The sequence below is a fragment of the Chelonoidis abingdonii genome, chromosome 5 (assembly GCF_003597395.2).
Source record: "Chelonoidis abingdonii isolate Lonesome George chromosome 5, CheloAbing_2.0, whole genome shotgun sequence".
NCBI lineage: Eukaryota > Metazoa > Chordata > Testudines > Testudinidae > Chelonoidis > Chelonoidis abingdonii.
Genome location: NC_133773.1, coordinates 4,419,304 through 4,444,760, shown reverse-complemented (window position 1 = coordinate 4,444,760; position 25,457 = coordinate 4,419,304). Strand labels below are relative to the sequence as shown.

At 46.1% G+C, this 25,457-nt stretch overlaps 1 protein-coding gene across 1 annotated transcript; it reads right to left on the bottom strand.

The window, feature by feature from the left end:
* Positions 1-354: 354 nt before the first annotated feature.
* On the bottom strand, positions 355-21,202 carry LOC116830040 (transmembrane protease serine 11E-like). Its single transcript, XM_032789227.1, has 9 exons — positions 21,103-21,202; positions 19,828-19,946; positions 18,056-18,123; positions 16,160-16,323; positions 12,750-12,788; positions 5,313-5,490; positions 4,609-4,874; positions 3,358-3,500; positions 355-516 (listed from the first exon to the last, which is right to left on the bottom strand). Exons 1-9 carry the CDS (start codon positions 21,200-21,202, stop codon positions 355-357), a joined length of 1,239 nt encoding a protein of 412 aa, XP_032645118.1.
* Positions 21,203-25,457: the final 4,255 nt, after the last annotated feature.

The following is a 25,457-nucleotide window of genomic DNA, read 5'->3' as shown; positions in this document are numbered from 1 at the left end:
TGATCCCAGCAGGAGGTGAGTAGCACAGAGGGTGGAAAGCAGAGTTATTCTCAGTCCTGGGCTGAGGATGCAGAATAACCTGCTTTTCCTGGAAGCAGCAGATGCACTCTCTTAAGTGGTAAATCAGCCAGTAATTTGTGCTCCTTGTGCAAGTTAGAATGAGTTTGTTCCTCTCCTCTGACAGGCCAGAGCAATTCAGTTCAAAGATGAGTCACTGAGCAGTAAGAATATCACCACAAGCTAAGCCGGCGCTTGCTTTGGATAGTAAACAGAGTGGTAAAGACTGGTAAAGAGTGTTTTGAAGTTCCTGGCTTGTATACCCAGCCTATGCAGTTTAACCCACTTGTGACTCCTTCAGATGCCAGTTTTTGCGGCGATCCAATCTCGATAGTAAGTCACTCGAGTGTAGACACCTGGTTTATTTCTTTTAGCACATTCGTCTCCCCAGCTCACTATTCCAACAAGGTACCAGATTCCTCTACGATCTTCAGTGACCAGGGGGCCACCAGAGTCACCCTACAGGGAGAGAAAGGTGGAACTCAGCAGGAAGGAATTGAGAGCAAAGCAGGGGGGGTATTTAAATATTAAAGTAAATATTAAAGCTAATTGTTCAAATTCGTTTACTACGTAAGTAACATCACACTTGAGAATAAGATCACAGGCTATTGGTTGGTGGTTAAGTTATTTCTAGTATTCCAGAAGGACTTTTTCTACCAACTTCACTGATAGGAGCTGCATCTTGCCCTCTCAGTATATGCAAGGTGGGCAGAAGGGCTATATATTCCTCCATCTTCTGACGGGAGACTTACTCTAATAGTGTTGTCTCATTTTGTTTTTACAATAAATGAAGAAACTACACAGGCATGCTGGGGCCCGAATAATTATGTATATTGAATTAGGGTGACCAGATGTCCCGATTTTATAGGGACAGTCACGATTTTTGTGTCTTTTTCTTATATAGGCTCCTATTACCCCCCACCCCCATCCTGATTTTTCACACTTGAATACACACAACGTGCAAGCCTTGGCTACCTAGACATACGCTGCTCTGGTCGGGTTCTGTGGCTTCTAAATCATGTAATACAGTGAGCACCACTAGGGGCTCACAAACTATATTTTAAGGGATATTATCCTATTTCTAGCCACTAACATGTGCCTTTCAGGAGTCAGTTAAAATCCCATCTTTGAAATAGACTCCTTCATTCACTTAGACCAACATTTTCAAATCTAGAAACACAGAGTTAGTCTCCTACATTAGGCACCAAAATGGAAGAGACGCATGTTTCAGAAGTGCTAAGCACCCAGAGCTCCTTAATGTAGCAAACTGGATGGTCTTATGCCCTCTGTGAATCCATCGACTTTTACTTAGATGCCTAAATACAGATCTAGGGCCAATATTTTCAAAAATAGCAGCCTCATTTCAAGCTCCTGTATCTTTACTGAAGTAGTTAAATAAGTGATGTGATTTTCAGACATTTCTAGCAGGCAGCAGCAACTCTTGAATTCAGTAGGGGCTCTTAGGTACTCAGCACTTTTGAACATCAAACCAATTACTTAGGTGTCTAAATAAGGCTTTAGGAACCTAAACATAGGCACCGAGTTTTGAAAATCCTGACCTTATGGCCCAGTCACTCCTCATTCGTTTCCACGTCTGTAAAACAGGTGCAATAGTTTATACAAACCTCAACTACAGGAGCACGGTGACGATTCAATGAATGTTTACAAGCACGGTGACGATTAAACAGGGTAAATGTTTTTGTAATTATCATAATTATCCAAAGTGAATCCATTTAGGATAAACGAAATAAGTCATCTCAAACCACTCAGCTAGCCTGAGGAAATTTACTGCTGCAGACGGTCTTAGAAGGTCAAACAATGTAGCTGGAATTATCAAAGGACTAGGGAATTCTACGCCCAGCAATAACAGCTGTTGCCATGCATGCTTTAATAAAGGTAAACTACTCCCACACTCCAAATTGATGACCTGCCGGGGAGGGGGGAGGAAAAAAGAACTAATTAATTGATTCCCAATATAATGGTGGTCAGATTAGCCAATCTTATATCATGGGCTTGCCCCAGGGTCAGTATTGATTCATGTAATTACAAACTTAAAATACGTATTTGAGATCGCAAGCGCTTTATGGTTTGGTGCATATTGTTAAATGTGTTCCTCTAGCGCCTGGCAAAATGGGGCCCCGATCTTAACTGGAACCACTGCCAGCCCAGTACTGAAAATGGAGGGTGGGATTTTCAAATGCACTCCGTTGTGGCCTAGCTCTGCTCCTGCTGGAGCCAGTGATAATAGCCTCATTGATTACAGGGACGCAGAACTAGGCCAGCACTAAATGCATTTGAAAATCCTGCTCTAAGTTGCATGCCAGGGCAGCCAGTGCTGACAGCTGCAGCCGGCACAGAGTGCACCGCACTGCAAACTGGAACGTGCAGGGAACAATTATCCACAATGTTCCTGAGACTCACAGGGCAACAGAGACTCTGTTGTCAATTGTGAGAAAGGCATTAAACAGCCTCAGTAGAAATCAATCTTCACTGCATTTATTGAGAAGATGGTCAATGTCATTGTGTGCCCACCTCAAACATACATTGGTGAAACCTTTATACCATACCACACCCTCATGAATATACTCTCTCTCCTACACACACAAAGCCTCACCTGCTGTAAATCAGCCTCGGTCTCCTGAAGTCAATGGAACTATGCTAATTTACACCATCCGAGAATCAGGCCCCTACAGTTCTGTCATTGCAGTTGTTCAGGGTACATGCCCCATGTTCACTATTGCAAAACCTCACCCCAGGGGCGAGCACAGGAATTTAAATATGACCCCATTTGGGGGGGTCACAGAAGCTCGCTGTCCCCCTCAGCCTGATCTTCCCTCCCTCCACTCTGCCCTAAGCCCCGGCCGGAGCTCAATCTTCCCTGCCTCCACGGTCCCAGGGCTGGAGAAGTTCTATGCCCCCAATGATTACTGGGGGGGGGGGGACAAGGGGCGTGCCCCTTCTTGTCCCCTCTTGCGCACATCCCCTGCCCCACCCCCTTATAGTGTCCTATTTCTTTCTTAGTGTCATCCCTGGATTTTTACAATCTCCAAAAATAGCCATCTGCTATCATGGGTGTCTTTGGCGCAGACATAACTAATCTGCTCTGAAGTTATGGATCGTAATAGACTACCCCTTCCCTCCCCAGCTCTCATTGGAGCTCAGGGCTCTGTAAATCAGAACCCTGAGCTGGACACAGGTGTAGCCTGTTAAAATGTGTATGTTCAGAGACCACCAGGCGCGAGGAAGTATCTGTCAGCAGTTCTCACACTGATCAGTTCTTGGCATTGCGATTAGACCTACCTGGCAGGCATCTATTTTCCCCTCCAAGTATCCAGCACACACCATCCCAGGTGTGATGGCCCCATTGTACACTTCTGCTCTGTTGCAAATGTTCGTGTCTATGATTTTCACTTCCGCTTGCCGAAGATTATTAATGCTTGGACCTAAAAGGGAAAGCAAAGGTTTAGAATTTACAAGGCCTGGGAGGAGCAGGAGGAACCAGACCATCACAGCTTCCATTTCAGCACCTAAAGGAAGTGGCCAGGTTGACACTTTGGGAAGAGAACAGTATATCCTCCTTCAGCCTCTCACTTGCTCCAAACCCCTTACCCAGCTGCCTTTCAGCTTCTATCCTTCCCAAAGGGTGCCTTAATCCAAGTCCCCCACCCCATTCATTCTTCAACCTCATTCCTCTAACATAATGAGCACAGGGATTTCTGGTGCCAAGGTCCCAGCTGTGCTCTGTGGGATCAGAAAACCTCAATCAGAATATGACTTTGGACACTCCACGATCACAGCAAGAGTCTAATATAGATCCAGGCTCCAATTCAACTATGCTCTTAAGCTTTAAGTCTCATTGATGTCAATGTGTCTTAAAGTTAAGCATGTGCTTTGCTAAATTGGCTCCTGAATTAGGACCAAATAGCGCTTAGGTGAAGAGAACTTCTAGGGCAAGTTTAAAGGTTCTGGAAGCTAGATTATACCAAGCTGATGCCAGATGTAAAAACAAAGGCAATGGCACAGAAAGGAAGCTGGTGACTGAATGCACGAATGAAATCTGCTTAGCCTTGGTAATGGCAGAAACAGCAACGAGTGACTGCCACTAGCGGCTTGCAGCTCTGCCATGTCCCAGACCACCACTGGAAAGCCAGAAAATGCCAAATACAATGTACTGAGCCAACCTGTATAAACACACAGATGCTCAGCCTGGTAATAGGTTTGAAGGTCGGAAGGGACCGTTCTGATCACCTGGCCTGACCTCCTGTAAAACTTCACGCAGTGACTCATGCAGTGGAAGGAATTATTCTTCGCCACTGCATAAGCGAACGCAACAGCTGCTGTCTCGAGCTGAGACGTCTCATTTAGAAAGATAGCCAATCCCAATTTAGAACCTTTGTATCAGAATGAATGTCCTGCTTTCTTTGGTAAGCTGTGCCAATGACTCATTAGCCCCCAGACTAATCACATAAGAAACCACGTTCAACAGCATAATGAACTGAAAACTAACTAAATATGAAACGTCATGGTAGGGCTCTTTGAGGAGACACTCACCTTCATTCTGTAAAGCGCCCCATCCCGTGACGAAGCAGGTAGTGTTATGTGGGAAGACGTAAAATTCTTCGGGGAGACAGACCATGCGTATGTCGTTTGTAAATTCCACGGGAGAGGAGAGCTGCACAACAGCAATGTCATAATCGTGGTTTGGAATGGCATTAGTGTATTTTTCATGAATGATTATGTTGCGGACAGATCTTCTGCTTTTCGGAGGCCTTATGACTGTCCCAAAGCTAGCTGTCCACCTAAGGGGATTTGGTTGTCTGAAAGAGATACAAGGTTAGATCACAGGCATACACAGACAATTTTTCAAAGAGCTCAGCTCCCAGTTAGGCACCCAAATGCAGGGCTACATGTGTTGGGAAGCACAGAGCATAGCCGGAACATTGCTGTGCTCCAGCAATCCCCTGAGGGATATTGTCAGCTGGTATAAGTTAGAACAGCCCCAAGGTTGCTCTAACTTGCACTAGTGGCTGAACTGACACCCAGCAGCCCGTGGGTTGGGCAGAATTGAAAGGTAGACTACAGCCATCTTTGTCTTCCACCACCTCTCAGCTCAGCTCAGCCCAGCCAAACTGGAGGATCAGAACCCGGATACATGTAGGTGTTCTGTTTTGGTTCCAAATGTCACAGAATTCCAGGTTGGTGTCTGTACGGGCACACAGTTTTTACAGCATTCTGTCCCCAAGCTAGGATCTTACCCTCTAAAGCAGTGAGCTGCAGTTACAAGCCACATGTCACTGATCAGCGTCGCGCCGCAGCGATGGATACCGCTCAGCTGAAGACTAGCCTGCCAAGGCCACTCGCCATCCTGGGCAGACGTGCCTCCGGTTATTCTGTCCGTGTAAGAAGGTGATTTACTTGTTCGTATCCCACAACCTATCAAAGAAAGGACCGACTTAGCTGGACTGCTCCCCAGGAAAGAAAGACAGGCTTTTGTTTGGTGTATGTTCCCAGCATGCTGAACACAAATGGCTGCTTGCATTTTGCTATAACATGGCTGTCATCAAATGAACAGCATTCCGATAAACAGATGTGATACCACAGCTGCATTGATATTCAACCACAGTCACACAAGGCGAGACTTCACACACACACAAAGTATTAGGCACACAGAAGACATACATAGCCAAGTATAATGATAACAAAAACCAGATGGTCTTAAAATAAGAATGAACCAAAATATATTATATTTATAATTATGCCATTTAAATAACCACCCCTTGTATCTAAAACATATTCATCCTTCCATCTAGCTGCATAAAGAAAAACACAGTTGTTGTTATAAATAATGAGATGATCTCTTAAAGAATAGTAAAAACATTTAAAAACTAAATACACATCTAAATCGTAACCCAGAAGTAAAACACAACTGCAGGTAGGACTAAGCTAAACTCCATCTATTATTGTCCATTACCTGTAAGGTCAACATTTGTCTGGAGGATGTCATAAATATGGATTTTCCTAGAGATCTATTAAAGTATATTTCATACAACAGATTGTGTTGGGTCTAGAACTGAACAAAAAATCAATTTTTAGGTTTAAAGAAAACCAAATTTTGTTCAAAATTTTTCATCAACTCAAAAGACGTGTTTGAATTGATAACAGACCTGAACTGTTTTGGCCGATTCAATTTTTTTTTTTTTTTTTTTTTAGATTTTGTTTCAATTTAAGCAGGTTGGGTTTTTATTTTTGTTGTTGTTGGTTTGGGTTTTTTGGAGGAGTTCGGGGGGAAGGGGTCTGACAAAAGTGTGAATTTTCTGAAATATTTTTATGATTCCTGTGCATGCCTGTTTCTCTCTGTACTTTTCACTGCTACCGAATGGCTACACAAGAGTGCTCTTGGGGCAAAGCAGGAGACAAAGTATTGTGTCATGTAACAATCTGGGGTGGAATGAGTGGGTTGGTAAAAGACTGACTGAAACCGATCCATATCAGTGGCAGGTCCACAGAGATAACAGAAGCCCCAAGAACTGAGCAATTAACACTTATCCGAGGGCAAATACTTGACAGGCGGAATGTGTGAACTCAGCAAAGGCCTGCAGGAACTGGACAGAAAAGCGTCAGGGGGCTGAGATAAGGGTTGGCAGCTCTCACTTGGGACTGATAGAGAGAGATGGCAAGCCAGAAGGACTCCTTGGCAGCTTTGCTGGATGGAAAGCTGGCTTGGCCAAAATGGACTATGTCTATTTCTCTGTGCTAACCTAAGGACTTCCCACTGCTGTGTTCCAGGTGACTAATAAATCCTACTCTGTTTTGAAAAGGCGGCCTGGGGTCACTGAAAATGTTTGCTGAAGTGCACTGGTCCCTGAAGAGAGTGAAGGTCTCAGACCAGGCGTCTATCTCAGCCAGTCTTGCTAGGCGGAGATCTTGGTGTGAGGCAGGAGGGGTGAAGCCCAGAGGTTCAGTCTCTGAGGTGTTGAGGCCATGTGGCCAACCGATGTGGGTCTGGCACACTGACAGGTTTCCTCCAAAGGGCTGTTTAAAAGCTAGGCCACAGCACAGATCCTGTGGACAGGAGTTCACTCTTTTTGAATATTTTCTTAATTGCCCAAATTTGAATTTGAAATGCCATTTCAAGATGAAAAGTCAGAACAAAACAACATTCTGAAATGAAACATTTCTTTGAATTTTTTCCATTGTTTTCTCAGCCACAACTATTTGTTGACCCAAATTCACAAATAATTTGGGAGCACAGAAAAAAAAAAAAGACATTTTTTTATTAAAAAAAATCTATCAGTCAAAAAACTTTTGCCCAGCTCTAGTCAGGTCACGTTATCTTAAAATTCAGGTGTTATAAGAGCACGCCTTTGTAAAATGAACAGGAATGTTTCCATTATGGTTTTTTAAACGGAAATAGTTTAATAGGAGTTCTTTTGCAGTGTCTGCAACCTCAATACTGCAGCATTGTGCTAGTGCAGGATAGCCAGATGGTGGAATTGACTAGAACCCAATTCTAAAAAAGAGTGAAACTGACTAGTCTATCTTCATTGCCTAAGCTTAGCAAAATGCAAAACGCAACGTAAATTAGATGCTTATTATTCTTTGGGTTTAAAACCTACCGGGAGTCCTGAATAACTGATGTAAAGATTACGTTTAAGTGTCTGACTCGGCCTTCTGTACTCCTGAAGTACTAGCTAACTCTGCAAGTGTTTCACTAGTGAGCACTATGCCAACTGCAGAGTCACATACTGCTCAGCGGGAAGGAAGTCAGGCCCCAGAATAAACCACTGCTCACAGGCACTGTCCCTTTAAACTTATGCCTGTAGAAACTCCTGCCTGAGGCAACAGAAGGCTCTTGCACCATATTGTGTAGCCTGAGGCAACGCTAGGCAGAGATGCCTTCAACCACCTCAGCAACAGTCTCAGTACAGTATGAGGATGGTGCCACAGCGCAAACGGCCAGTGGTTCAGACCTGAACCCCCAATTGCCAAGTACCACAATAGATCTGCCTTGCCGAGAGGCACTGGGGTCCAAAGAATGTGGCACTGAACTAGACAAGCATTCAGGTGACCTGGGTTCTAGTCCCATCTCTGCCACTTACCTATTGTATGACCTAAGTCACTTTAGCTGTTTCCTCTCTCTCCTTGTGTCGATGGTAAGCTCTTTGGGACAAATACCTATCTCTTACTCTGTGCTTGTACAGCACCCCACACAATGGGGCCCTGATCTCAGCTAGAGTCGTTAGCCACTGCTGCAATACACGCAACAACAGGGGTCTGGGTGATCCCCAAATAAAAGCTATGACCTCAGCCTTGTCTCTGTGACCTGTGTAAAGGCCTGGGAAATGGTAATTGGCTTTCTCTTCCTCCCCAGTGAAGCTATATTCGGTCCCACATCCTCAGTGTTGAAGTATGCCCCCTGAACATCATCTTCCATATGGTCCCCCAGACCTCAGTCAGGTATGGTATGCTGCAGGTCAATGCCCAGGGTGGAGCACTGACATAGCCAGAGCACGCATCAACACCGGTTATGGAAAAGCTGCCAGCTCGGGCTGAACTGGGATAGCTGGTCACTCTGTCCTTGGAGTCACAGCGCAAGGCTTGACTGCGCGTACACGTGGCACTAGCAGTAGGACGATGCATTGTCAGTCCAGGGTGAGCACAAAACCCTTCACGAGACCAGAGAGCTCTGACTGAAAGAAGACATCGAGGTCTACCGCTGTCCCCAGCTGTCGGTGGGGGTCCCCGTCTATCACTGTGAGCAGGAATGGGTCTGGAGCAATCAGAGGCTTCCGTCAGTTCCTTCTGGATGCTGGCTGCATATCAGGTGAGAAGTGGGATGCTCAGTGCTTTGCTGGCAGTAATTACACAACCAGGGAGGAGCTGTGTCAAGCACCAACAGGGTATGCACAGCGGCAAGCAAGACTTCAAAGCACTGAGCCCAAGGCATAAGGTCTAGCTGATACCTTGGGATGTGCCAGCGCGAGCAGTGTAGATCCAGCAAGCAGCCTATATACAGACACTCATGGCTGGATCTGTGGAAGTGCTCAGTACCCAGCAGCTCTCACTGGGAGCAGAGATTTTACCAGCATCCACCTGGGACTCAAAACTGTGGGCAACTCCTCCTACAGGGAGGTGACCAGCAGGGACTCCAGGCTCTCATTCCATCCATGATTACATTTGTGAACAAATCTCAGAGCTGCCTGGTCCTTTTGGAGGCAGCCGTATCCACTCAGGAGAGGTGTAGTCCAGTCTGCATTTGGAACTAGAGCAGGCTGGGGATTTTTCAGTGAAACTTGTTTTCCTTTGGAAAATCCAGATTTGTCAAAACCAGAACGTTCATCAGGATGTCGTCTCAGGTCCAGAATGGAATTTCTATGGGTGAGTGTGAGACATGAACCCTATCACCATCCCAGAATAGCCAAGGGCATGGTGTTTAGAGCCAGGAATAGCAGCAGCTCCCTAAAAGTGTGTGTGGGGGGACACTATCATCCAAACTGCGGCCCTCCCCTGCCCCTCCCCTGAGGCCCCGCCCCCATGCTGCCGCTTCTCCCAAGGCTCCGCCCCCATGCTGCCCCACCCCCCACTCACTCCTCTCTGCCTCCTCCCACCCATTGCTCACCTTACGACTGGTGAAAGGTGGGAGGACTATGTCCTCTCGCTTTTAAAAGTGATGGGGCCGTGGCCCCCTGGCTGCCCCAGTTCCGGCGCTCCAGGCTGTGGGTGACTCATTTTCTAGCCTGTGCTTTGCCAGATATAGATCAGGGTCTTGAACCCACATCGCAAGTGAGTGCCTGGACCCCCAGGCTGTTGGCTCTCCTTGGGGGCTGCCCCTTTCATTTGTTTCTGAAAAGGTTCAAGGGGCCTTGGCTTCACCCCAGTGCAGAACAGGAAGTCCCACACCATTTTCATGGGATGGGAAAACTGTTTCTCACTCAGCTCTATGTGAAACAGCTCTCGAAGTCAGAATATACAACCTGTCCATGCAGCACAGAGCCACACACAGCCGAGCGTATGCCAAGACTCCAAGGATACAACAGCGAGGAGCTGAATATTCACAGCATATCTGTGGTGCTGCTGTCATCAGTCTCAGTCAGTGCTAACATGCAAGTCCCAAGGACTGGGAATGCCCATTTGGTGGACTGACACAGCTGGCACCTATTGTCAAACCACTAAACAAGGCAGAGTTGTTGTGGGGAGCAAGGTGGACACGCATCTACTGCAGCCAGTTGTAGCTACTCAGTGAAGCTCCTTCACAACCAGAGTTGGAGAGAAACCAGCAGCTGGACCAATAGGGGACTCGTTCATTCCACTTCAGGGATGGTGATGGATCCAGCAGTGGTAGGATTGCCACCTTGAAAGCTCTCACCTTGGTCACACAAAGCAGCACAGTATGGCAGCTAGATAGCCGGACAGAGGCATGTTCTCCAAAGGCTAACCTCTGCAAAAGATAGATAGCTCCAGGCAGGTAGGTCCGTGCCTCTCAGGTATGACTGTGGGTGTCATTTCTGCAACTCAGTGTTCATGATGGCACCTCACCAGCAGGTGGGCCTATGCCTCCACATATTTGTCTGAGCTAAATGAAAATACCTTTTCCCCCCCAACAAAGTTTTAGGAACAAACAAGTTGAGTGGCAGGCTTCCAGCACAGAGGAACGTTTCCCCAGGCAGCAGCAGGGAGGAGGATGAATCAAGCAATCAAAGCAGCAGAACAAGGGACTCTCCCACCTGTCAGCGGGATGGGTGGGGAGTTACGAGCCATCACAGCTCATACATACCATATCTGTTCGATAGCTTAACAGCTCAGGACCAGGACCTGCACCGCAGCACGTACATGAGACACGGTGCTGCGAATGGGATCTGTCTGCAGACACCGTGTCCTGAAAACCTGTAGGACAGGTACGTCCATTCCTTTCCATTACTGCAGAGTCCCTGAGCTAGTAACAATGCACAATGGAGAATAAAAACTGGTATAAAACTGCAAAAAAGTGACACTGGGAATTACTTCAACCATGGTTACTGAAATTGCAACACTTAACTACTGTGTAATTTCCAAAGAGATGCACCAATACTCTAACTGCAGTGCTGAATAAAAATAATATGGCAAAAAGCCCAAAGACTATGGGCTTCATGCAAAGTCAGTGGAAGTCTTTCCGTTGACTTCAATGAGTTTTAGACCAGCCCCTACTGATGCAATGTACATTGCCTACTAGGGATTCCTGCCAATAAATCTCTCACTTCTTGAGTCACCAGGTACAAATAATATCAGTTACATCTGTCGCCAGAAGAAAATCAATCTCTCTGTCCCTCACATGATCATTAATGGCTAGAATGTGAGTGGATCCTGTTTTTAAACACTACAGACTTAGGGCTGGGAGGCACTGAAAATATATGCTAGGGAATAATTTTGGCTTCTGTTTAGAGGGGCCGGCAGAGATCAGGGCGCCATTGTGTAAGGCCAGGGGTAGGCAACCTGCGGCACGCGAGCTGATTTTCAGTGGCACTCACGCTTCCCGGATCCTGGCCACCAGTCCAGGGGGCTCTACATTTTAATTTAATTTTAAATGAAGCTTCTTAAACATTTTAAAAACCTTATTCACTTTACATACAACAATAGTTTAGTGATATATTACAGACTCATAGAAAGAGATCTTCTAAAAACATTAAAATGTATTACTGGCATGCGAGACCTTGAATAAGAGTGAATAAATGAAGCCTCGGCACACCGCTTCTGAAAGGTTGCCGACCACTGCGCTAGGCCCTGTACAAACACAGATAGAGTTCCTGCGCCACAGACCTTAGGGTCTAACTAGACAAGGCAGACACAGACTGGGAGACAAGGGGTATTATTATAATACACTTTTTGTAGGGAATCGAGGTCCAGCTAGAATAAGGGACAGGCTCACAAACTTACTCTCACACGTAATGTTAAGCATGGGGTTGGCCTGTTGAGCAGATGCTCCAGAAGCCCTACAATCAGAGATTGGGAGGAGCAAAGGGCCATCTCTCCAGCACCCTCTTTAAGGCCCACGGGAAGGGGAAAGGAGCTAGCCAGTACTCTGGCCTGAAGGCCACTCCCTAACACTTCTAAACAACCAGGAGAAAGAGCAGCAGCCGGGAGGAGCAGCAAGGACTGAAAAAGCCTCCTGACACTTCCATATGTCCAAAAGGCAAGAAGCAGGACACTTGCTCTCTTTCATCAGCACTAAAGTCACCCCCTCCCCTCTTAGAGAGACTCCCTGGAGCTCCCAGCCACCAGGAGATGCAAGCTAGTCATCAGCGGGGCAGGGGGAAGCTTGTCCCTATTTCTTCCTAAACAACACACATCACCTCTGTTTCAGCCACAGGGGATAAGTCCCCATGTAGACAATGCCTAGGTACATATATGGCCCCCACATCACCCCACTGTCCAAACACCTAGTCCTATGAGCTTTGCAGCGCCAACCCAGCTACAAGAAAGTGAGCTGATTTCTCTTCTGACTCATGCACCCTCAACAGAATTGTTACCTGCATTTCAGCTGGGTAATCCCCTTTCTGGGTGCCAGGCTGACCTGCAGATTTTATAGCATGGTCAGTCAGAAGAATCACCTTTCTGCTTATAGACTGAGCACACCTCATGCAGAAGTCACTGAAACCCGGAAAGCATGGAACCCCACAATAGCATGTCCCTAAGGCCCAACAACTGCTTGTACTTACAGTTGTTGAAAAAGTGTTCTCCATTTTCCTTCTTCATCTCTGAAATGAAACACACAGCAGACAGTCAGAACAGCTCACACTTCCTGTCTCAGTTGGTCAGGGTGGATTTCCTTAAAGTCTTTGTGGGACATAAGTGATGATTGTTTTGGGGTGCTGCCAGGGGTATTGTAACAGGAGACAGATGAACATGCCTTACTATTTGAGGGGGGATTTCACAGTTAGTAAGTCTATTTGGGACTTGATTAGGCTACTGTGGGGTCCCCCAAGTACGAGCCCTCAGATAGTCACTTGGCTTCAAGACTGGAATCCTGCTAAACTCCTGGATTCAGTGGTATCATGTGGCAATGGGTTCCATAGATTACTTGTGCATTATTTTTGTGTGTGTGTGGTGGGGGAATCCTTGTATCAGTTTTAAATTTGCCACCTGTAATGTAATTGATTGCCCTGTTGCTCTCTAGTATTATGAGGGAGGGCAAACAGGGGTGTCCATTCATTAGAGTGTCATGTAAACTTTCTATAAGAAAGAGCAGTGGCTGATTACAACTTGGATCCAGCAAATGGTGATGTCCTGACTTGCAGCCTTATCTTATCTGAACTAATCCATTTAGGGTTTTATACCATGCTCATCCGCACAGCACGTTAGCAGTCGGTTGCATTTACAGAGTTACTTTAGCCCAGTGCTTACAGACACTCCATCCAAAACCAAAGAGAGCTAGAGCCATTGATATGGATAATGAGATCATGCACAGGGTTTATTAGATAGGAAAGATACATAATGGACATAATCTCCTCTGATTCAAGGGATTAACTAACCACTAACTGTTTGGCATAAGGGGAAATTTCCCATAAAGGCAGATTATTCCATAATGCTCTGTTACAGTAATTCTTCCTCTGGAGCACCTGGTATTAGACACTGTTGGAAACACGATACTGGGAAAGATGGACCCCTGACCTGATCCAGCGCAGCAATTCCTGTGTTCCTACAAGTTACACAATATGGCTAGCATAATTATCCTGACATCGTTGCTTATGTTGAGGCCAGGATAACCAAGAAAAGCAACTGAAAGATAGCCACTGTACTTCATAGCTATAAAGCTGATCAGATTATGTCTCGGTGTTGCAATTTAAAAAGTAACCATTGCCTGTAATTGGATCATTAAAAAACTATCTGGTTGAATGCAACATATCAGCACAATTAGTTATTTAAGCACCTTTGCCAACACCTCGCCAGCTCAGTATGAGCATGATTCTCACTGTAAGCAATCAGACACCCATATGGGAGAGTTACTGTCCGGGGAGATGGAGAACTACACTCTCACTCATTGCGGGGCAAATCTCACATGCTGGTGAGAGGCACCAGCTTCTCTGCTCCACACACAAAAGCTTCATCTCTTCCAAGGAGGGCCATGAGGAAACCATGTTAACTGAGTCCGACTCCATTCCTTGGAGGCATTCCATCCATTACAATGGAACTGCGGCTGGCTATTATCTCAGCCTGGGAAGACCCCAAGATACAGCAAGCAGGGAGTCGGACCCAGTGCTCCTGCATTGTCATGGTTACTCCTGATGCTTCCACATACCCATATGGCCTGTACCTATCTGCAAGGGATAGTGTAAAATAGTGTGGTGATGAAGTGGGTCTCCAGCCCATTAGGGATTCAAGTGTTCTTCTACAACCCCGGATTCCTGTTACCAGGAGACATGCTTAGATGTGTATGGCATTATCACGGGATGGAGGGATTGGGTGGCTCCATGCATGGAGCTGGGAGTACGTAGAAAGGTGGCACTTCATGATAGCACAGGTGTTTACCTCTCCTTTCCGCCCAGATACTCACCCTGAACAGGGGGCGGTTCCTCCCCCAAAGGAAGAGAGACTAAATAAAGTTCAGTCCTATTCACATGCCAAGACAAGAGCCTAATGTATTGCATGGAAGTCCCTCAGTCTACAGCAACACAAGAGAGGGAGTAAGAAGAGTGGGAAACGGAGGTCCTTTAAGTGACAGATCTGTAACATTTGATCTGTCAAAATTATAACACCGTTACTTCTAAAACCAATGGAAAAGCTTGCTTTACAATATGTATTTTCCTTAAGAATATACCCTGCAAAGTATTTAAAAAAACACTTCTCCGATTAATCCTATTTTACAGCTTTTCCCCAAAATAACGGAATCTCCTTAGAGAGTATAAAATGACTGCACCAGGCAGAATGGTTCAACTGCATCATTTGCTGCATTCTGATGCTAAGCGATCAATCCAGCGTCCACTGGGGAATATTACCGTCCCTTGAGATCAAGAGCTAGGCTGCAAAACTCATTGAGTAGGAGACTGTCAATGAAGCAGGCGGGGAATTTTTTAATGAAATATTTGTAGATGAAAAATGCCAGTTCGTCAAAAACAAAACTTTGTGGACCAGGGTCGGTTCTGATGACTTACCCAACATGAACATTTTTGAAAAAATTTTTCAAAATTGTCAAAAGGTTTGTTTCAATGTCTTCTAAAATGAAAAAATTCTGGTTTTGGGGTTCAAAATAAGTGTTTCAAAACGTAAGCTAGACAAAAAAATGGGGGACGGTGGGAGCTCAAAACTGAAACCAAATATTTCAATAGACTCAAATCCAACCCTTTTTGTTTGTTTGCAGAAATCTGAGATGGACTCTTCATCCTGATTCAAGATAGGAAAATGTTTTGAACTCTCAAAATTAATAATGAGATAAGAAAAATGTCCTGCCCAGTTCTGTTGCATGATAACAGCGAGGACAGAAAACCAGGGGCCCTTTTGTGGAATGCTCCGAGTTTTGCATATTTTTAATAGTGTGACGGCTTTATATTTGGGCACCTGACCACAAAGTGGAGAAGTGACCTTTTATTCATTTGCGTCCACACCAAAATTCATTTTTCTCTGTGGCAGGCTGGGAAGGGAGAAGACGGAAGGACACAAAAGCAATCTTCATTCAATATGGATTCTGGGGCTAACTGTGGGGAGAAACAAGTCCAGAAGGGAGGCTGCAAAACAAGAGACATAAGGTGAACCAACAGGAAGGCTCTTCGCACCATTGGTTTAGAAAATTTGAAAGCAGAAGCAAAATGCTGTGAAAACAAAGGAACCTGGAGACAGAGCTTTTGCTGGTGTAAATCAGTGTAGACGGGGTCACACTGATTTATGTCTGCTTAGAATCTGGCCTACTGACTTCAGTAGCACTAGGTAAAGTTGCATCAGCTGTATCCTTGTCATAGCTTTATAGTACCCTCCCAGGCTGTAGCTGATGAGGGTGGCAGGGCTGTTTGGGAAGAGGGAAGAAGGAAACAGCAGGGACTCACATCAGGGCTATAAAACAAAATCACATTGCACAGAGGAAAAGGAGGCCTGAGCAGCAAAATCAAGGAGAAAAGGGAAAGCTCAAGAAACTTGCCTGAGAATTTAAAAGTTGAAGGGTCAATTTTCAAGTGCCCTGTGTTCATCTGCAGCCGCCTAAGCAAAATGCTCTTGATTCTTTCCGAGAAAGCCTCTCTGTTATCATGTGAGGCGAATTCAAACATCAGCACAAGCTCTACCAACACTCCACCAGCATCTGGACTGCAAACCAACATGACATTAAAGACAGGTGAGTGAGCGTGTTTGCTAATTGTCCTCTCTTTCTACATGGCTTTAATTTTCATTAGGTCCTCTGGGCCTTACCTGGGGACTGACACACAATAGAAGAAGACAGGGGGATGGGAAGCATCTAAGCAGCTAGCAGGGGATTTTGACTGAGCTCATCCTATCAGAGTGATCGGGGAGCTCAGTGGGAATCTCGCCGAGAGCAAAGAAAAGGACGGGGGCAAAGGATGATGTTAAGGAGAGCAACATCCCAACTCCAGTCTGACGATGGTGGTGAGGGTGAGCTCAGTACATGACCATGTGCATCATGGTCACAAGATGACATATGGCCACTGGAACCATGTTGCAGTAATCAGAAGAGCTTCATGCCCAACAGCTCTCATTTAGGCACCTGAATTAAGTGTGTTGAAGGATGGAGCATGCACCACTTCCCTTGCAGCCTAAATTCACCCTTTCCTAATTTCACCTGCTGCTCCACAGCACTCAGTGGTTCCTCTTCTTCTTTAGTGATCATCCCCTGGATATGGTCCCCAGCCTTAAGTCATCACTGAGTGAAGCCCCATGTATTTAATGATTTCCTTCTCGCCTTGAAAGCCAGTCCCCCTCCAGCAACTTCACGACTTCTCTAGCTCAGCACTGAACCCCCTCTCAATTGTCAGTATCTTTCTGGTAACAAAGCACCTGGACCTGAACACACTATTCCCACGGCATTCACACCAGCACCACATAGTGTAGTCCGTGCTATAGAGCAGCCATAGTCTGCAGCCTGCCTATTCCATGATGCTGCCTCTGGGTAGGTTATTCAAAACTACATGGGCCTTTCTTATTTTTGCACTGCTCTATCACATTGCATGCACCGCTCCACTTTATGAGCATCTGATATAGGGGTCACTAAATCCACTTCGGGGACATCGAGATGAGAAAGATCCTGTTACACTGGGCTACTTTGCAGAGCAATCTGGAGACCTTGAACTGGGTCAGGTCCCACTAGAGTTCTCTGCTCCTCTTGGGTCAAGTGGATACCTTAAGTCAGTGGTCCCTAACCTTTTTCGTCTGGCAGGCACCAGACGACAAGCCACGGAGGACCGTGGTGGCAGACGAGCATCCACCAAAATTCTGCCAACAAACGGCAACGTCAATAGGCATCATCACTGAAATGCCACCGCCAAGTAGCATCATCCAGAGGAGTTGCCACCTGGATGATGCAGCTTGTCAGCGGCATTTCGGCAGATGCTCATCCACCGGCCAGTATGCGGACACACTTAGATGCCATGGCACCCGCGGTCACCGCATTGGGGACCCCTGCCTTAAGCGCTCAATCTTGGCTTCTTGGGGGTCAATGACCATAAAGATGCTTTTGTGGGAAAGACAGAGGCACTGGGCCTTCCTCTGACTCCTCCTGCCCTGCATCCTGTGCAGACACTTATACCAGCTCAGCACAGCAGCCTTTTATACCCATTTTGCACAGGTGTAAGTGACTGCAGAACGGGCAAGGGGCAGCCATACTCCCCGCAACTGCAAGCCATGCAGGTGGAATAACCTCCAGGCCAGCATCTTGATACTGAAAATTTCTGGTTGATGGTGAGTGTGCGTTCCCCCTGCCCTCATGCTGCCTGGCCGCCCCAGACTGGGAGAACGGTTCATTCAAGCTAATCTCAAGCAGGAAACAGACCTGCTGAGGAAGAAGGTGGCATTTCATTGTACGTACCTCAGATTGACAACGTGGGACCTGATGTACTTCTTATTTAAAATGGAGGCTCGAAATGTATTGGTCACCTGTTAAAAGGATAGAAAATGTTTGTGAAACACCACAATCAGGTGTAAGAGCACGGCACTCTCAGCTAAGGCGTTCTGTTCAGAGAGCATCCAGAATACAAGACTACAGTGCTTAGGCTCCTAACCCTGTCAAGGCCCACAGATGAACGTCCCTCCTCCGACCCAGTCTTGCCTTCAAAGAACCATCCAACTGGCATGGCGCAGTCACAGCCCATTCGTAAGGTTGAAGCTGTTCCCTGTACTCAGTTTGACCTTGTACTAACACATCACACAGCACGAGGGAGAGCAAATGCATTTTTCCCATTAATCAGGTCTCCCGCCCAAGCGTGTTAGTGAGTCAGGGAACAGCTGCCCTGAGCTATGAATTCAGTGCTTTCTGCTCAACAGGAGAGCTTCCACTTGCTGCTTCTGTTCCCATATTCTCAACCTTGTGCCCACCTCAGTAGCTGCGGAGAACTGCAGCCTGTGCCGTGTTTGGCTAATTGGCTAGCATTGCATGCCGCCCTGGCTTCTGGCTCTGCGACTCAATAGTGAGACACTGACCGAGACTGCACTGTCTAAGTATTCACACAGCACCAACGTCAGGCTTGAGCCAAAACTCAGTGAAGCCAGTGGAAAGAGTCCCATTGCTTTCAATGGGGTTTGGATCAGGCCCTTGGTTCCCAAAGTGCTATTCCAGCATGACCCTAGGGTGACCAGATGTCCTGATTTTATAGGGACAGTCCCGATTCTTGGGTCTTTTTCTTATATAGGATCCTATTACCCCCCACCCCCTGTCCCAATTTTTCACACTTGCTGTCTGGTCACCCTCCATGGCCCAGACTTGCTGTAAATGAAGTGGTAGTAGCTGCTGTGAGAATACACACATTAAATACTTCTGAGATGGGGCCAGAGAAAGGCCTCAGACAGATGGAGTGCAGTCCTTTCTATTGCATTATCTTAGCCTGCTTTCAGAGTCGTAGCCATGTTAGTCTGTATCAGCAAAAACAACGAGGAGTCGTTGTGGCACCTTAGAGATTAAATTTATTTGGGCATAAACTTTTGTGAGGTAAAACCCACTTCATCCGATGCATGGAGTGAAAAATACAGTAAGCGGTATATATATGAAAAGATGAGAGTTGCCTTACCAAGTGGGGGGGTCAGCGCTAACGAGGCCAATTCAATTAAGATGGATGTGACCTATTCTCAACAGTGGGTTACTTTTGTAGTGCTAACAAGGCCAATGACCCCCCACCCCCCGGCTTGATAAGGCAACTCCCCTCTTTTCATATATATACCGCTTACTGTATTTTTCACTCCATGCATCTGATGAAGTGGGTTTTAGCCCACGGAAGCTTATGCTCAAATAAATGTGTTAGTCTCGAAGGTGCCACAAGACTCCTCGTTGTTTCAGCCTGCTTTATAAGCCTTAATGAATTAACCCTATGAGGGAGGAATTATCATTCTCATTTCTTCCACTGGGAAACTAAGGCATGGAGGGATTGGGTGACTCAGGTCACACATCAGGTGAATGGCAGAGCCGGGAACTAAATGCAAATTTCCTGACTCTTAGCCCTCTTCGTTACCCCCAAGACTATTCTTCCCTTTGGGTGGAGCCCGAACACTATGGCCTGGAGCAGAACAGCATCTCATTCTGGTTTCCAGTCATGTAGCCCAGGACGTCCAGGGACACCCTTGGAGGGGGAAAGAAAAGTTCTGATTTACCAGCATCTCGATGCTTGTGCTCAGGTCTCTGAACTCTTTTGAGGTGTGCTTGTCAAACTCACGGCTGTACTGGACATTAGTGATTTTAAAGGTCCCATTGTAAAAGAACATATCCTGATCTATAGAGGGAGAGAGAAGGAAAGGTCAATGCCTAGGTTACCATTCGGAGATGGGTAGCGTGGCAGAACTAGGTAGCAGATATCATGGCTCCCAGAACAGGAATCTGGGTTCCCGGTTCTAATCTCACTTATTCCACGTCAATGGAGTTACATGGACTAGATCTGCAGCTGAGCTCTGCTCAGTGCTGTGGGCAAAGGTAGCTCTAAGCCACCTTCAGCTCCTTCTGATCCTTGGGCAGCCAGAGGCTCACTTTGTCTTCAGTGTTAACCTGAAGGAGCCTTTAAGATGCTCTAAGGGAGGCCAGCTGCAATAGGGTGCTCAGGGACCACTCTGTCAGCCAGGGAGTGGCAGCATACAAGGCACACCAGCCACATGCCCATTCCGTCCCGCCACAAGCCTTCCCCTCTGCTCCATGCCCTACCCTGGCATGTCCCAATCCCCAAGAGGGAGCAGTAGAGGCAGCACAGTGCTGGCTACACCACCTTGGACTTCCCTGTGCAAGGATTGGTCCACACAGGGGTAAAGTGGAGGATTAAACCCAGGATATTGCATCCAAGCTTACATTTATTTACAACTCTGAAGCAGAGACAGCAGAAGCCACTGTGCATCACAGAACCAGAGCTACAGAATGACTTGAGGCTTTCCGAGCCCGCTCTATCCGCCACCCTCTACAGGATGGACCATGTACGAAGTTTATGAATTTGCAATCTCCTTTCAGCTAAGAGCGGCTTCTTCAGCTGAAGCAGTAGGGGCTTGTGCTTTTGGATCCAGACAACCTAGGTTCAGTACTTGAAGACAACCCAGCCAGGGACATCATTACATAAAGCACTAAAACAGGAACATAATCCTCCAGTGGCTGGATGTTAGTAGACCTCGGATTTACTGTGATAACTGTCCATCAACCACTCTACTTGGACCCCAGCACAGGACAGAAATAGAATGACAGAAACTTTAAATCCCTGCTTTAGACAATTGGCTGGTTTTTAAAAGGTGTTTTTAGGAAACTGTTAGTTACTCCCTTAACATGAGATTAAAAGGTCCTAAATGGGCTCACGCCCTGGGGTGAATTCCACCCTTTGTACATCACATAAAGATCACAATAGTAAACTCCCAGCACGTACAATTCACCCATGATAGCAAGACTGTCACACTTACCAAAGAACAAAAAATATACAAGCAGACCAATGACTAGTGCCATAAAGAGCACGACGGCCAGAATAATAAGGGCGAACTTCCATGGTTCCAGAAGCTTCATTCTTGTGTCCAGCTGGGTCAGCCTAAGAAGGGGGGGGAAAATCAGACTTTGTAATAACGATAATAATGATCCCCTGAGCCAGACTGTCAGCACAGGTAAATTGGCTCAGCTCCATTGACTTCAATGGAGTTACGCTGCTTTACCTGAGCTGGAGATCTGGACAGTTACCTTCATAAACCCCCCCTGCTGATGGAACAGCAACAACACTATGCTTAGCCAGGAGGACGGTTATGTGGGTGCATTGAGCATTTCCACACTCAGAGGAGGAATAAAGGAGGCTCCAGGTACACATACTGTACCTCTACTTTCAGGAACTTTCTAGCTGACACGCACTCTGTAAGGCATTTACTCTGAACCCAAAAGGCAGACAGGAAATGCTCATTTCCTAAATCAAGTCTCTATTTTAGTAATTTATTAAAAAAATTAACATGCTTTTGGATGGTTTCCCATCATTTGTCACATTCACCATGTTCTTCAATTAATCACTCTCTGTTTATGTCCAATCCAGTGCTGTGGACGCACCATCATCCATGCTGAAATGAATATCGGGAAGCCATGGATGCAGCAGAATACTTTCAGCTAAACTCCAGAGAGCTCATTCCCATTGCAGGAACTTGCTGGTCTTGCTGTTGGACATTACAGGAGGTGCACAGAGAGCAAAATAATTCCCTTCTATACCCATAGGGCTTGGGGAGAATCCAGGCTCTGGAGGTACGATCCATGGAGAATGCTGAACACTCCGGCCTTGGCTACACAGGCGCTTTACAGCGCTGCAACTTTCTCTCTCAGGGGTGTGAAAAAACACCCCCCTGAGCGCTGCAAGTTACAGCGCTGTAAAGCGCCAGTGTAAACAGTGCTGCAGCGCTGGGAGCGCGGCTCCCAACGCTGCAAGCTAAACCCCATCAGGAGGAGGTTTACGTGTAGCGCTGGGAGAGCTCTCTCCCAGCGCTGGCGCTGCGCCCACACTCGCAATTCAAAGCGCTGCCACGGCAGCGCTTTGAAGTTTCAAGTGTAGCCATACCCTCAGTCTGTCTGTACCCAACTCACTCTGTCTCTGCAGAGACGCCAGCCACGGACACTGCTAAAGTACAGGCCAGATTGTAACTGGTGCACAAGAGATAAGGAAGGTACAAGGAGCCTCACTTCCCTTGCAAACCAAACTGCATTCCCTTCTAGTTCCCTCAGGGGCGCAAATCAGTCTAAAAGGGGGCACAGAGCCTATAGGGCCACCCGCCAATCAGCAGACATGGCCTGCTGCAGCGCGAGGAGCACCCTGGAAGGAATGTAGCCATGGACATGCACTCCCTCTCTGAGTACAGCACACTTCACCACACTCTGAACCACTCCGCAAGCTGCTGTGAATGGCATCTCACTCTGGCATCTCAAGTGCGTGGACCTTGAGCTGTGGGAATAGCTGATAATAGTACCACCAATACTATTTTATATCCCACTTTATCCCTCTTTTACCTTGTGGGGGAAGGGGCAAAATGCCTGGGAGGAGGGGGGATATTCTAAGAAAACCCAGAGAAAGAACTAAAATATCCAATAAAATCAGTCACCCCAGAGATGTTTGGTTAAACAACAAAATATGTCTGCATATATTATTGTTGAATATTTGGACTGCAGTAGTGCCTACGATCCCCAATCATAGATGAGGATCCCATTGTGCTAGGCACAAACACAGAAGAAATATGATCCTCACCCTCAAAGAGCTTACAATCTAAGTAAAAGGCAACTTTCCTCAAATATCCCCCTGGTTCTAGAGACAGAAGTAGACTGTCATTCAGCGAGAGATTCGACAGCTGCAGATAAAGCAGCACCCTGACTTTTGCCCCCTCCCTGGGTGAAATAGTTAGGGAATACCTTGTCGGAGAGCACTGAAGTTCTGGGAATAGAGACAAGACCTAGAATACATATTTAAACTCATGCCATAAAATAAAGCAACAGGCTCAGAAAGAAAAAGGAAAAAGAAGGAAGATTCCTATTCCACACTGTCAAAGGCTTTCTCTACATCCAAAGACTTCCAGAGGCAAAGATCCCATTGCACAGAGCAATCATCTATTATTTATTACTTAGTGCCTTCCCATGTCAAACTCAATTTGAGTTGGTGACAAAAGAGGCTTCAAGAGTGAAGCTCCAACCTTGGAAAGTATTTGGACATCTAGATTAAGAAATAAAATCTGGGATAATAGGACCCACACGCTGTATTTGAGATTCTTATCATGTTTTAAAATGAGGGTGATATTGGATGGAAAATAATAGGAGGGTCCCGGTGTCAAAATATTGCAAATATACAATGAACCCATCCCTCAATCCTGCAATTATGTGGGTGAATTGCTGTGCGCATATGGAACCCCATTGACTTCAATGGTGCAGCAAGTGACAGTCTGCCTGCATGCTGTCAGTTGCAGGGTTAAATTCACTAAGGCCTGTGAAATTTCATCCACCTGCAAGCTCATCAAGTCCAGGAGGATAACTCAACCTACCTTAAGGGGAAAATAGTACAAATCTTACATTGAACTGGCCATCTATAGAGCAAAAGTGCTTATCTGGTCCCCATAACTGTAATATCTGAGCCCCTCACAATTTTTAATATATTTATCCTCAGTACCCTATGAAGTAGGGCAGTGCTATTATCTCTGTTGTACAGATGGGGAACTGAGGGACAGAGAGTCTAAGAGATTTGGCCAAAGTTACACGGAAGTTTGTGGCACAGCAGATAACTGAACCTGTCTTCTAAGTCCCAACTACCATCCTAACTCCTGGGCCATCCTTGCTCCCCACTCCCTTCCTCTACTTTGCCATTCTTCAGGAACCTGACTTGCAATTCCTTGATTTGCCCCCTTCCTTCAAAAAGCTTTACATCTGACTCCCTTTACTGGTTCAGGAATCTGACTGGCTACCTCTGTGGCTGTTTTCTTCTAAGAGAACTACATTACTATCCTTTATGGGATTCATTTCCTTAGAGAATCTAAACAGATGCTCTGGATACACAGAATGCTGAAACAGAGAATAACCCACCATTGGATTCTCTCTCATCCCCTGCCGAGTGGCTTGGTCCATCATTACATTAATAACAGTCTGGCCTAAAATTAAAGTATTACTGGTGGTAACTGATGAGACATATTCTACTAAGGAGCTAGTTTGGAAAGTGAACCAGGGAAACTGAACCAAGAAAATGAAGTGAAGTTGGATTCCTCACTGTGTAACAACCTCCACATATCAGTCAGCAAAAGGTCTGCAACCAAACCTCTCAGCAGACTCTAGCATAGCTCCTTGGGTGCGGGTATTTGAAGGAGATGAGATTCTAGGCTACAATTAAAATCACCACCCACCAGGACGTGTTTTCTTACATGAACAAAGGAAGGGAGAGGGCTGTGCTCAAAATAAAACCTGGGATCAGGATTGCTGGGTCCATACATATTATAGAAGATTAATTCTTCTCCTTATATCATTGCCCTGATTATTATTATTCTACCTCCCTTATCATTGAAAGTTGTCTTATCTGTTAAGATATAGGTCCAGATCCTGTACTGCAAAGAGATGTGCTTGATGTGGTGCGGGGATGAAGAAAGTAACCCCTCGCCAACTCTTATGACACATTTGTGCCAGTCCTATCAGAGTAACTTGGAGCAGCTTAGGGGCTGCTCTAATTTACATCAACTGGCCCTGGTCTCTATAGGACCATATGCCAGGTATGAACCGACATAACGCAGGCACATTCCACCTCCTTCTCACAATGTGCAAGAGCTAGCTATATACCATCTTACATTAGCTCAGAGCACTCCTACGCTCCAGGAATTCACAGCTAGCCAGTTAAGACCAAATTCCAGCTATTTTGCACCATCTGAATAAGGAGAAAATCTGGACAACCTGCTCCTCTGCTCTTTGTGTTGAAGGTGGACACCTAGACAGCTCCACTCAGTCCCTGCACAATTTAGTATTCCCAAGAGTGTTAAGATCGCAGAGGGATAGCTACAGGCACATCTTGCCTCTTAATCATGACTAGGATGTGCTTTCTTTTACAGTCTGTGACAGGGAGTTTAATCCCAAGACACCCATTTAATTACAGGAGCAAGTATTCATTTAACAATCTGAAGTAATGCACCTGTCCCAAAGCCAAATAACAAGGCTAAAGAGGAGTCAATTGTGTAAAAGGGCCAGGTATGGAATTAGGCAAACTTCCTAGTGTAACAGGAATTGTTCCTTGAAATACCACAGCCCAAGCTATTGAAACGTATGCTGAAATAGAAAT

What these genes read in the sequence shown, in the direction of transcription:
- LOC116830040 (XM_032789227.1), bottom strand. Translation starts at nt 21,202, where the DNA reads ATGAAGCTTCTGGAACCATGGAAGTTCGCCCTTATTATTCTGGCCGTC. An exon ending in TGTATATTTTTTGTTCTTTG is followed by an intron (nt 19,947 to 21,102) that starts GTAAGTGTGACA and finishes CTCCCTCTATAG; the next exon opens with ATCAGGATATGTTCTTTTAC. An exon ending in TTCAACTTTTAAATTCTCAG is followed by an intron (nt 12,789 to 16,159) that starts GCAAGTTTCTTG and finishes GTTTCATTTCAG; the next exon opens with AGATGAAGAAGGAAAATGGA.